Here is a 14,483-nt window from a genome sequence, read left to right as displayed (position 1 = left end):
AAGATTGGGTTGGTGTGGATAAAGCACTGGCCCTGGATTCAGTGGGACTTGAGTTCAAATCTGGCTGGGCAAGTCACTTAACCCTCATTGCCCTGCAAAAAAAAAAAAGAAAGAAAGAAAGAAAGAAAAGAGATTGGGTCCTTTAAATGTTCTGTTTCTTCTGTTAATCTGGTCAATTTATATTTTTGTGAGTTTTCATCTTTTACTTAGTTCATCAGTTTTACTGGCAAATAATTGGGCAAAATAACTCCTAATTGCTTGAATTTCATTTTTATTTGTGATGTTCACCTTTTTCATTTTAGATACTGATAATTTGGTTTTAATATTTTTAAACATCAAATTAACCAATGATTCAGCTATTTCATTACTTTTTTCCCCCATAAAACCAGCTCCTAGTTTTATTTTTAAAAAATACAATGCATTGGGGCAGCTAGGTGGCACAGTAGATAAAGCACTGACCCTGGATTCAGGAGGACCTGAGTTCAGATCCAGCCCAGACACAAGACACTTACTAGCCGTGTCACCCTTGGGCAAGTCACTTTACCCTCATTGATCCGCAAAAAAACAAACAAAAACCAAAACCAAAAAATAAAATGTGTTTTTTAAAAAAAGAACAAAGAATAGGGTAATATAATTGGATTTAATTGTGGATTTAAAATGTGTTCTTTTTCTACTTTTCTTAGTTGCATGCCTAGTTCATTGATCTACTTTTTACCATCCTTATTAATGTAAGCATTTAGAGAGAAATTTTTCTTTGATTACTGCTTTGGCTACATCCTACAAATTTTTTCATGTTGTTTCATAGTTGTCATTATCTTTAATGAAATTACAGAGTTTTTCTTTGATTTGTTCTTTGACCCACTCATTTTTTTATATTAGGTTATTTAGTTTCCATTTAATTTTTAATATCTGCTTTATTTATTTTATGCTAAGATTTTTCTAGTTCTTGTTTGTTTTTTTTTGTTTGTTTTTTTGTGGGGCGATGGGGGTTAAGTGACTTCCCCTAGGTCACACAGCTAGTAAGTATCAAGTGTCTGAGGCCAGATTTGAACTCAGGTCCTCCTGAATGTAGGGCCTGTGCTTTATCCAAGATTTTTCTAGTTCTTAGAGGGAAAAGCTGAGATCTCTCACTAGTATAGTTTTATTGTCTTTAAGCATTTGTATGCTCTAGCATTTGATACATATGTTTAGTACTGATATTCCTTCATTGTCTATATTGACTTTTAGGAAGATGTAGTTTTCCTGCTTATCTCTTTTAATTAGGTCTGTTTTTGCTTCTGCATAACAAGGCAGATCATGATTCTTACCCCTGCCTTTTTTTTCTCTCAGTTGAAGCATTATAGATTCTGTTCTAGTCTTTTAGTTATACTCCGTGTGTATTTTTTTGTTTCAAATGTTTTTTTCTTATAAACAAAATATTGTTGGATTTTGATTTCTAATAAATGTTATCCACTTTCCTTTTATGGATAAATTCATCCCATTCACGTTCACAGTTATGATTACTCTGTATTCTCCTTCATGCTTTTTTTTTTCTCTGTTCTCTCTCTCTTTTTTTGTTTTTTTTTTGGGTTGTTTTGGTGAGGCAGTTGGGGTTAAGTGACTTGCCCAGGGTCACACATCTAGCAAATGTTAAGCGTCTGAGGCCGGATTTGAACTCAGGTCCTCCTGACTCCAGGGCTGGTGCTCTATCCATGCACCACCTACCTGTACCTCTCTCTCTCTTTTTACCCTGTCCTTCACAAATCTGGTTTGCTTCCGACCACTGCTTCTTTTAAACTGCTCCTCACCCACCAACCCATCCTGTTCTTCTCTTATCCCATTCTCCTCTTACTTCCCTACTGGGTAGGATAGATTTTTGTATCCAAATTGACTGTGTGTTATTTCCTCTTTGAACCAATTCCAACAGAATGAGGTCACACCTTACCAGCTGACCTTCTAAATTTTCTTGGGCTTGAAAAAATGTCTCACTCTGACCTTTTGTTGACTTTGCCACTCTAGAATTACATTTGACTGGATATTTACAGTTGTTTGGTGGGAAATGTTGGGAGAGTTTATCTGGTTTGCTACCTCTATCCTGCCATCTTGTTTCACCTCTAATCAGATGTTGTTATTTTTACTTTTAACAAACTATTCAATGAAATAATCAGTCATTGTTTACCGTGCCCAGCCAGGCCCCCCCCCTACTATGTGCCAGGTGCTATATAGTAGGGACAAAAGTACAAAATCAGTCAGTCAGCAATCATTTATTAAGTGCTTACTATTTGAATTGGGCTTCAGTTGTCAGAGGTTATTTGAGACCCACACCATTGGAGCATTTTATAGAGAGTGGGACCTTATCCGCACTCCCACCCTGGCATGACAAACCTTTGGAACCAAAGGTTGGCCTTCTCTGGCGGAACTTTTTCCACTAACAGGAGAAGGGGTGTGATGTTTGAAATCTAAATTGTGGTCACCGTAAATGAGAAGCTTCAGCACCAGTCTTTGGGCATTAAACATTTATTAAAGCATAGAGGTATTCACAAGGTCTTAAGAAAAAGAAGTCCTACCTAGCCTAGAGTTCCAGCCTGGTTGGGTTCTTCCTCAAGTCCTCCTCCATGAGGCCTGCTTTAATTAGGAATTCCCTCGCAAGCTGTTTGTGGAAGCTTTTTTATAGGTCTGGAACAGAGGCGGTCCTTACACACTGCTTCAAGGTGATTGGTTGGCGTCATCCAAATCCATTGTCTTTGAAGGTGTTCTCAAGTTGAGTTCACAGTCTAGTTTCTGAGAACAATACCTTCTTAAGGGATAGCCAGGTGTGATTACAATCCAATTAACTTGAAGTAGGCTTAATCAGCAGTCAGTCACTCTCACTTGATTCAATCAGTATAGATTAATCTCCAGGTGGGTCTTTGAGTATCTGCTAAATTCCATTAGTTCATCACAGGGGCTAAGGTGAGTCACTGGTGCCTTAAAAAAACCAGTCGCTTTGGGCAGGTGGGGCTCGTTAGCCTTGGCAGGCAACCCGCCTAGGGGAAGGAAACCCTGATTTTAAACCTCTGCTGCCTTGCGGCTATACCCATATATGGGAAAGGCTTCCAGAGTTAACCCCGAGGAAAAATCAGGAGTCGGAGTCCCTTAGGCTGTTGGATGTTGGACATCACATCTCTCTGGCAACTCCTGTGGCTGCACTGGTGCCAAACTGTATTGGCTCTACCTCTCCTTTGGATCCACCAATGTCGCAGAGAGGGAAAATCTGCTGCATGGGCAACAGCTTGTTTTCCATATTGATCCTCCCAGGCCAGCACCCTGGAGAGGCCACTCCAGTTACTCCACATTGGATAGATACAACACGGGATGCAGCAGTTACCAGTTATAAGTCACTCAGGAGCTGCGGCTCCCATATCCGACTGCACAGCCACACTGTGGCCTCTGGCTCTTCAAGGTCATCCGTGGTCGCCTGCAACTGGTGGAGGCCTACTACTATTTGAGATACTTTATGCTAAGTACTGCAGATAAAAAGAAGGGGAAAAAAAACAGTCCTTGTTCAAAAGAAACTCACATTCCAATGGGTGAGACAAAAAGCAAAGTGTCTGAGTGTCAAGTGTCTGAGGCTGGATTTGAACTCAGGTCCTCCTGAATCCAGGGCCAGTGCTTTATCCACTGCGCCACCCAGCTGTCCCCAAAAAGGAAGTTTTCAAAGCAAGAAACCTAAGCTCTCAACAACCATATTGAAAAAATGTTCCAAATTACTACTTATAAAAGAAATTCAACTTAAAAGAACTTTGAGGTTCTACCTCTTCCCCATCTAAGTGACAAAGATTACAACAAAGGAAACTGGTGGTTTTTTGTGACCCTGCTCTCTTTTGGTTCTCCTGTTTCACTGCTCAGTCTGTTTTACTTGTTTTTCATCCATGTCATACCTTCTTACTATGGAAGTCTGCAATAGTTAGTCCTGGAACCCCTTCTCTTTTTATTTTACATTCACCTGGTAATTTCATCAGCTTTTATGGATTTAATCATTTGCATATAGATATTCCCAAATATTTATGTCCAGCTTTAATTCTCCCATGAGATGCATTCATGCATCTCCATTTGCCTTTTGGAAATATCAGATTGTATGTTCTGTAGATATCTTTGCAAAGGGTACCACGATCTATGCAGGCACCCAGAACCAACATCCTTTACCTCTCATTCTCATTCACTCCACATACATATCCCAGTTCCATATGTCTAGTCTTTATAGTTTCTACCTTCCCATCTCTAGTAAATTTTCTGTTTTCTCCACTTATTCAGCCAACCCTAATTTATTCACTTATTTCCCTCCTCTCCTTACTTGCCTTTGAATTGGTCTTTCTTCCTCAACTTGTTTCCCATTCCAAACCACCTTTTACTTAGCATGTCAATCCCCTTTTCAAGGAGCTCTAATAGCTCCCTATTATGTCTTGGATAAAATAAAAATCCCTCCATTTGTCATTTAAAGTTCTTGATAACCTCTCTCCATCTTACCTTTTATAGCTCCCTCATAGACTCTTTGTTGGTCTGCTTGCAATTCTTTATCTCCCATCACCATGCCTATGTACTGGCAGTACCCTATGTCTGGAATTCTCTCCCTTCTTATCTCAGTCTCTTAGTTTCCCTGGTTCTTTTCAAGATGCAGCTTATATCCTGGTACATTCTGTTACCCTTAGATGATAATGCCTTCACCTTTCAAATTACTTTCATCTACTCTGTAGGGGAAGCTGTGTGGTGCAGTAGAGTACTGGCCCTGGAGTCATGAGGCCCTGAGTTCAAATGTGACCTCAGACACTTACTAGCTATGCAAGCCTGGGCAAGTCACTTAGCCCCAATTACCTTAAACATCCAGGGCCATCTCCAGTCCTCATGTGGTATGCATGCATGTAAGTATGTATGTATGTGTATATATGTTTATGTGCATGTACACACACACACACACACACACACACACAATCTTGCCATTGGACCCAGATGGCTGTGGAGGAGAGAGTGAGGTTGGTGATCTTGTATAGCCCTCCCTTGCTTAAATCCAATTCATTGCAAGTCATGACATCTGTCATGTTCCTTTTTGATAACGAAGGACAAAATAACAACCAAAAAAACCCCCAACATCTACTCTGTATATGTCTTGTATGTATCTAGATATTTTAAAAGTTTTATTGGTGTGTTTTGTTTTTGCATTATCAACAATTACTACCACTTTGTGAGTTGTCTCTTGTGACATAGCTAATAATACAATGATCCTATCTGAAAGTACATGCAACATATACATCTGTAGCACCCCCACACTTAAAAAAACATGAACCCAAATCTATTTTTCTTCCCTTCCAATCACACCTCACTAGAGGAAAAAAAAACAAAATTTTTGTCACAAATATGTGTAGTCATTTAAAACAATTTCTCTCAATGATTGTATACAAGTATATATGTGTGTGTGTGTGTGTGTGTGTGTGTGTGTGTGTGTATGTCTCATTCTGCACCCTAAGTGCATTACTTCTCTGTCATGGATAGCACATTTCATCATTGGTCCTCTGGAATCATGAATAGTATTGATCATAGTTCTTACAACTTTCAATTAAAAAAAAATATTGTTACTATATAAACTTTTTCCTAGATTCTGCAAATTTCATTCATCATCAATTTATGAAGCCCTCAAAGTTGTTCCCTTTTATTCTTTTAATAATATAGTATAAATTATTCTTCTAGTTCTCTTTTTTTTTTTTGGCAGGCAGTGGGGGGTCAAGTGACTTGCCCAGGGTCACACAGCTAGTAAGTGTCAAGTGTCTGAGGCCGGATTTGAACTCAGGTACTCCTGAATTCAGGGCTGGTGCTTTAACCACTGCGCCATCTAGCTGCCCCTCTTCTAGTTCTCTGTATCTTACTCTGTATCAGTTCATATAAATCCTTCCTTATAATTTTGAGATCTTTTTCTTCTTTTCATAATGCTGTTAGCACAATGGTACTCTGTTACATTCATATATCACAACTTGCTCAGCCATTCTTCAATTGATGTATAGCTTTCAGTTTTTCACTGCTTAAAAAAGAGCTGCTATAAATATTTTTATACATAAAGGACCCTTTGCTTTTTATTGGTAATTTTTTTTTGTGTATAATTCCAAATTGCTTTTCACAATGTTTATGCCCAGTCACCAGTCTACTCAACAGTGTATCAATACAACTGTTTTCCTACAGCCACTCTAACACTTATTTTTCTTTTTTGTCATCTTTGTCTTTCTGGTGGATATGAAATAGAACCTCAGAATTGCTTTAATTTGCATTTTTCTGTTAGTGATTTGGAGCTTTTTTTTAACTTGGCTACATATATATCATCGAAGTTTCTTTTGTTTATATGTCTCTTTTTCTTATAAATTTTATCTGTTACCTATATATCTTCAAAATGAGAGCTTTTTCAGAGAAACTGGATGCAAATTTTTTTTTACAATTAATATTTCCTTTTTAATCTTAGCTTTACTGTACACCAGATACTTACATATTTTCCGTTCGTTAGAATGTGAACTCTTTTTGAGCAGGGACTATTTTTTGCCTTTTCTTGTATCTGCAGCACTTAACACAGGGCCTGGCACATAGTAGATGTTTAATAAATACTTTTTATCCAAAACAGTTTCAAAGAACTCATGATAGAAAATATTCTCAACATCCAGAAAAAAAGAACTGTGGATTATGAATGCAGATTGAACCATACTGTTTCTACTTTTGGGCTGGGGTTTTTTTTCCTTCCTTTTTGAGGTTTTTCCCTTGTGCTCTGATTCTTCTTTCGTAAGATGACTAATGCAGAAATATGTTTAATGTGATTGTGCATATATAACCTATATCAGACTGCTTTCTGTCTTGGAGAGGAGGGAAGGAAGAAAATTTGGAACTAAAAATCCTATGAAAACAAATGTTGAAAACTATCCTTATATGTAACTGGAAAATAATAAAATACTCTTATTTATTAAAATGAATGAATGAATGAATGAATGAATGAATACTTGTTGACTGATGGACCAACAAGCACACTAATGCACTGTTGGTGGAGTTTTGAATTGATTTCATCATTCTAGAAGGCAATCCAGAATTATATTCCAAAGGTCATAAAATTGTGCATATCCTTCGTTCTTGCACTAATCACTGATAGACATATACCCCTGTAAATTAAAAATAAAAGGGAGGGACCCACGTGTATAAAAATATGAGTGTTTCATTTGTTTCATTGTGTCCAACTCTTTGTGATCCATTTTGGGATTTTCTTGGAAAGGACAGTGGAGTGGTTTGCCATTTCCTTCTCTGGCTCATTTTACAGATGAGGAAAGTGAGGCAAACAGGGTGAAGTTACTTGCCCCATGTCACACAGCCAGTCAGTATCTAAGGTCAGATTGAAGTCAGGTCTTCCTGACTTTTGGTCTTATCTACTGTGCTACCCAGCTATATCAACACTTTTTGTTAAAGTAAGGATTATAAGCAAAGAATATGCTCATTAATTGTAGACTAGAACAAATTATGGTATATTAATGTAATTGAATAATTTTACTGTAAGAAATGACCAAAGAGATTATATCACAGAAAACTGGGAAGACTTATGTGAACTTTTGAAGTGTAAAATGAGTAGAATCAAGAGAACAGTATATATAATGACTTGAGTAATGTTAAGGAAAGCAGCCTTTTAAATAGCTTAAGAACTTTGATCATTGCTATGACCTATCTTAAAATTAGAAGCTTGAAGAAGAAGCATGTTTACATCTTGTTGTTGAGAGGTGATGCATTGTAGGTTCCTGAGACATACATTTATAGACATTGACAATGTGTGAATTTGTTTTACTTGACTACAGTTATTTCTTGCAAGAGATTTTTATTTTGGAGATATAGTTATGGAATTAGTGAGTGACTGGGTATGGTAGTCAGAGAAGAAAGAAAAATAGTGAAGCAGTTTTTTAAAAAAGGATGAGAGAGTCAAAGGAAATTTTGAAGCCAAGCCGGCAAAAAGAGAGAAGTTTTCTTGTTATCATGTTAAATTTAAGGAAAAATTAAGGTGTCTACTCCCACTGGCTACTGATACATTATTGGGCTGGAATCAGAGATGGGGTTTAGGGTGAAAGTAAAAGTCATGGGGTTTTGCTTCTTGCTGCTCCACAGGGGCCGGAGAGTATGTAGTCAGAGATGAAGGGTGCTTGCTCAGCTGCTGATATACTCAATATGTATGTAAGTCTTTGAGAGTTGGGAAGCATTTTTTTTAAGTTTAAAAAGATTGTTTTATCATGATACCCGATAAAAGGTTTTTCTATGTAATATATTTAGGCTGTTAGATTTCATCTATATTCATTTCTTTGTTAAGACGTTTTCCCCAAGTTTTTAGCAGCTGGTTCCTTAGAAAAATCTTAAGTATTTCTTTAACATTCTAATTTTAGGCATGGCTAAGATGGGAAACATATTAAGAAACTCATGCTTTACAGCAAATCTAAATGGTCTGATATATGTATTATTATTATGATGATATATAGTGTTCTCTTACAACCACTTAGAGAGCCCAAGCCTTGTAAATGATAGTTTAGAAGATTACCTGAGTTTCAGTATCACTCCTTCCTGTTAGTGGCCTTGCTACATTTCAGAAATGAGGGTTTTGTTTAAGTAGGATCCCTTTTCTTCTTTGATACCCCCCTACCTATACATCATCATCCCTATTGAATTTATGCTATTCTCTGGTTAACATAACATGCTTCATGGAATCTATAACTAATTTCCTTCCTTCTAATCCCCTCTTTTTTTTTTTTTTTGGTGGGGAAATGAAGGCTAAGTGACTTGCCCAGTGTCACACAGCTAATAAATGTCAAGTGTCTGGGACTGGATTTGAACTCAGGTCCTCCTGAATCCAGGGCTGGTGCTTTATCCACTGTACTATGTAGCTACCCCCTAATCCCCTCATTAAGTAAATTTATCACCCACATTTGGACCTCTTCCCTATCTGAAGTTCATATATTTTATTTTAGGAAAATTAGACTTGGAAAATCCCCAAATAACCACATTGTGTATATGTACACAATTCAATTAATTTGTGTGTGTGTGTGTGTGTGTGTTTTTTTGGTGAGGCAATTAGGGTTAAGTGACTTGCCCAGGGTCACACAGCTAGTGTCAAGTGTCTGAGGCCAGATTTGAACTCAGGTACTCCTGAATCCAAGGCCGGTGCTTTATCCACTGCGCCATCTAGCTGCCCCACAATTCAATTAATTTAAGAAAGGCCATTTCTAATATAACTTTTGCATTAACAAACTAAATTTTAACTTCAAAAAATCTAGGTAAGGCTAATTGGTTGGTTTGCTCATAGCGGTAGTGAAGACTTGATTTATTATTATAGCTGTGTGTTCAAGACATACACTTAGCTAGATTTGGATAGAGTGTTGGACCTCTAGTTAAGAAGACTCAAATCCTGTGTCAGACACTTCTTATCTCTGTGATCTTGAATGAGTTATTTAACTTCTCTATACCTCAATTCCCTTGTCTTAAAATGAAGTAGCTGGGGGCAGCAGTGGATAGAGCACCGGCCCTGGAGTCAGGAGTACCTGAGTTCAAATCCGGCCTCAGACACTTAACACTTACTAGCTGTGTGACCCTGGGCAAGTCACTTAACCCCAATTGCCTCACTTAAAAAAAAGAAATTAAAATGAGGGAGCTGGACTCAGTAACTTGTAAGGTCTCCTTCAGGGCTAAATCTATGATCCTATGATTCTTTGAGATATCTCATATCTAAATCTAGATAATCCTATTTACATTTCTATAATTTAAGTAACATATCTCATAGAATGAATAAATGAAAAAAAATTATTTATGCTTACTGTGTGCCAAGCACTGTGCTAACTAAGGGGATGCAAATATAAAAGTGAGGCTGTCCCTGCCCTTAAGGAGATTACATTCTATGAGCGATTGACAAAATAGAAACAGTGACCACGGAAAGAAGTTATGGTTTGGAAAGTTTTGAAGTAACTATAGGGTGAGTAAAACCTTGGGGAAATCCATTAACATACCATTTCCAGAGGCTTTTTTCGTCTTAATTTGATTCCAGTTCTCATAGTAAGAAGTGAAAGGTGGAAAAGGCAGAAAGTGGCTGGAATTAAGATGAGAATACATGGTCTTAGGCAGTGCAGAGCCAAGTGGTTTAGCTCTTTTCAGACATGGCCTTTGGTGATCTGGTTTGGATGGTGAAAAACAACTGAAGGAGCATGGGCAGAGCAGAAAATGACTGGTATGAAGATGAGGATTCATGGTCCCAGAGAGATCATTATGGAGATGTAAAACAGTCAGTCCAGGGGATGCAATTTGATTGATAATTATGCCAAGAAGTGAGATTCAGATCTTGGGCTGCCCTGGCAATTTGTTTTCTCATTAAAGTACCCTTGGAGATCTCAGATTCGGTCAGACCTTTCAACCCATTCCCTCTGAATTAGAATCTATATTATATAGATTATATTCTGCTTTGACTTGGTCACATATGATATCAGAACATGATAAAGTGGAAATCTGAATAATTTAAAAATATTAATGTGTGTATATATATGATTTATTTTTTAGTGTGAATATTGCTGGCTTTGTTGAATATACTCAATCAATGATAGACCATCTTATTAACATGAAGATCAGCCACTGGGATGGGTAGGTAACTCTCTGAATATGTTTGTGTGCTCTCATATTTTAAAAAACCTTCTTATTCTTTTCAAACATAATGACTAAGTTTTATTTAAAGGTTTTAAATAGGATCATCCATGTTTCTTCAATGTAAGTGCCTGAGCATTTAATTTTCCAAAACATACATATTGGCTACAGGTACCCAGAATATCAATTCTGGTCTCTTATGAAGGACTAAAGACCTCTTAAATGCCTATTGTGTTAGTGGATTATCCTCTTTTATTTTTTAAATACCTTTGGAGAGTCCTTACTATAGTATCTCCGAGGTCATAAATTTATAAATGGATTTGTATAGGCATAATGGTAGAAAGTTAGATTCAATTTAATGTCAGAGTAACTTTAAGTGTGCTTACATGGCTTCTCTATGACAGTATATATACACATAATATCACCACCCTGACTCAGAGCTGTGATGACAGCTATTGTTCACCCAAGTTGTCTCATAACAAGATAAGCAGGTTTTAATAGCAATTTTCATAATTATAGTAGCAGTTGTAAGGTATCTCAGCATTTCATTGGTAGTTAAATCTAATACTTCAAAGGAAAACCCTAGGTATCCAGAACATAAACAGATAATTAGTGTTGCCAGACAGTAAAACTGGATATAAGAAGATTGAATTCATTTCCTGTAGAAAGTTTTGTCACTGCTACCATTTCTAAATTGGAACTAAAGAGAGGTATACCATTAAGCCCATGAGGAAATAAGCCACTTCATCACATTGTATGACTGTTCTCTCTCCCAGGTAACAGGCAGGTGTCACTGCTCTTCCTTGGAGAAAGTTCTTTTTGATGACAGGAGTAGTTATGTCCCAGCTTTTGAGATGGTCACTTCTTTTCATATACCCATTACGCTATACTGAATGGTGTAATAAGGAGGAATAAATAAGGAAGAGAAAGTACATAAAGAGTGGAATGTACTTTGGGAAATGAAATCTAAGTTTTTGTATTCCTGAAGCTGAAAATTCTTGCATCAGGTTTAGATCTATGTTATGTTTTGTATCATTTTTTCCTTGTACTGCCTCCCTGGAGAACACTTGCTAGGTTTTCTTCTTCATTCTTTCTACATTTCAGAGGGTTGTGTATATTTCTTATAGTGCAAGATTAGTTGCCAGTATGAAACTAAAACCCCCACTTTAATATACCTAAGCGATCATCTTGCCATTACTTGACTGTCTCCAAGGAGAGGAAATCTTCCACTTCTTGAGGTACCCCATTCATTCCTCTTTTGAACAGCTCTGATTAGGAAGTTGTTCCTGATAACAAGCCCTAATTTGCTTATTGTTCCCAATTCTGCCTCTGGACCCATACAAAACAAGGCTTAATACCCTATACATAATAGCTCTTCAGATACAGTTGTCATGGCTCCCTTAACTCATTTTCTTTAGGGTAAACGTTCACAGTCTCTTCAACAAATCCTTATATCCCTTGATAGATTCAAGGCCCTTCACAATGCTAATTGCCTTTCTCTGGACACTTTCCAGCTTATCCATGTGCTTCTTAAACTGTGATCCCTAGAACTGAGCAAAGTATTCCATATGACATCTGCTGAGGACAGAGTACAGTGGGACTAATCACTTAGGACAGCTCAAGACATGAGCTTGTTGTCCACTGAAACCCTCAGATCTTTTTCAGAACAATTGCTTTCTAGACATGCTACCTGAATCTTTTACTTGTGAAGTTGATTTTTGTACCCAAGTGCAAGACCTTTTACATTCATCTCTATCGAATTTCATCTTATGATGAATGATAGCCTAAATACTGTAATGTATTAAGATCCTCTTGGATCCTGACTCTGTCATTCAGCATATTATTAGCTTTGGGCCATCAAAGATTTGATGGGCATACTATCTCTGCTCTTAAACAAATTATGTCTAAAATGTTAAATAGCACAGAGCCAAGCAAAGATACCTGGTGTACTCCATTTAATACTTCCTGTCACATTGACATTGGACCGTTATCTTATCATTACTATTAGAGACTAACAGTTTGTTCCAAATTCATCAAATTATATTATCATCTCACTTTTATCTCTTCATCTTCTCCATGAAAACAGAATGAGATAACTTTATCAAAAACTTTGCTGAAATCTAAGTATATTCATCACATTTCTTTCAACTACTAGTTTAGTAATCTTGTCAAGAAAAGAGATTTATTTGGCTTGACCAATTCTTGATAAAACTATGCTATTTCTTTTTAACTACTATTTCCCTAAAAAAAAAAGATCTGAACTTGACAAACACCCCCAAAAAGCACATTTCCACATATAAAGCAGAACAGAAAACAAGAATTATATATGAAATCATGAATATTTATTATGGCTTACTTTTTATAAAAGTAAAATAACAACTACCAACAAGCTTTAATTATTATAATAATTACTAGCATTTACATAGTATTTTAAGGCTTGCAAAGTGCTTTAAAATACCTCATTTTATCCTAAAAACAACCTTAGGAAATAGTTTCTAGTATTATTCCCTTTACAGATGAAGAAACTGGAGTTGTTAAATGATTTGTCCAGAGTCACACAATTCGCTAAATGTTTGAGACAGAATTTGAATGCAGGTCTTCCTAACTCCAAGTCTAGTGTTCTATCCATTACATCACCTACCTGCTTAAATTTGTTTTTGTTTGTTTGTTTTTTTAGTGAGGCAATTGGGGTTAAGTGACTTGCCCAGGGTCACACAGCTAGTAAGTGTTAAGTGTCTGAGGCCGGATTTGAATTCAGGTACTCCTGACTCCAGGGCCAGTGCTCTATCCACTGTGCCACCTAACTGCCTCCTACCTGCTTAAATTTAATAAATTCAGTGTTTTACTTTCAAAGTTTTCTTGCTTATTTGTATTTCCTTCTGAACTTTCTTCTTTTCTTTTCTGTCCATTTAAAAATGCTTCAGTGACCCTCATTTTCTTTTGGCATGGGGGCAACACTATTGCTAGCCCCCTTCTCCCTTTAAAATCTCTTCTCTCCTTCAGTTAAAAAAAAAACAGAAAGAAAAGGAAAAATCAGATCTTTTGTAACCAGTTAGCATAGACAAAACAAATCCACTTAGTGATGATGTCCAAAACTGTTTATCTCATTTGCCCTTAGGAGGCATACCAATAGATTTGTTTTCTCATTAAAGTACCCTTTTAGAACTTAGCCATAAGCTCAATAGAAAGGTATTTACTGAAGTGGCATATCATGAACAATAATAACAAAATATTTCCTTCATAAATCTGGAGTTTCCAGAAATACATATCACATTAGCAGGAAGAGGAGACACACACATAGAATACACTATTAGAGAGGCATAAATGTGAATGAGGAAACTCATGTCTCCAATGTGCAGAGCCCCAATGTCTTTCTCACACTGTTCCTTCAGGGCACAGCAACTCTTCTGGAAGGGCCACTTCACTAGATTTCCTAGACCTGTTCCTCTTTGTAGTTAAATTGTCTGTTGCAAGACACCCTTGCCAAAGGCCAGAGGAAAAGAAATCTACCCCTTCCCTTTGCTCCACTGCCCCAGAGGTACAGGAGCAAAGGTGAAGGGCAAGTCCTTAAAAACGATCTTTTCTCGATAGATAGCTTTTGTCTCAATTGCCAGAAGTCATAGTATTGATTCACTCTAGAGCTGGCTGGCTTTTTTTTTTTTTTTAATTTAAAATATCTGCTGAAGGGATGTGATGAAGTCTTCTCAGACAATCATTAGATGTCTCATATGTGGCTTTCATCCAATGGCCAAGGACCTACAGTCCTCTAAAGTTAAGAAACTCCTTTCCTACTAGCTGTGTGACCCTGGGCAAGTCACTTAACCCTCATTGCCCTGCCAAAAAAAAAA

The 14,483-nt window shown here is 37.1% G+C and overlaps 1 protein-coding gene across 1 annotated transcript in view; it reads left to right on the top strand.

Moving 5' to 3' along the window:
* Positions 1 to 14,483, top strand: part of TBCD (tubulin folding cofactor D) — a 448,209-nt gene that overhangs the window by 265,543 nt on the left and 168,183 nt on the right. The window contains 1 exon segment of the mRNA XM_044001676.1: positions 10,555 to 10,635. Coding sequence (XP_043857611.1) covers positions 10,555 to 10,635 — 81 coding nt within the window.

This window comes from Dromiciops gliroides, chromosome 4 (assembly GCF_019393635.1).
Source record: "Dromiciops gliroides isolate mDroGli1 chromosome 4, mDroGli1.pri, whole genome shotgun sequence".
NCBI lineage: Eukaryota > Metazoa > Chordata > Mammalia > Microbiotheria > Microbiotheriidae > Dromiciops > Dromiciops gliroides.
Note: the sequence above shows the minus strand (reverse complement) of the source record. Positions and strands in the feature narration are given on the sequence as shown.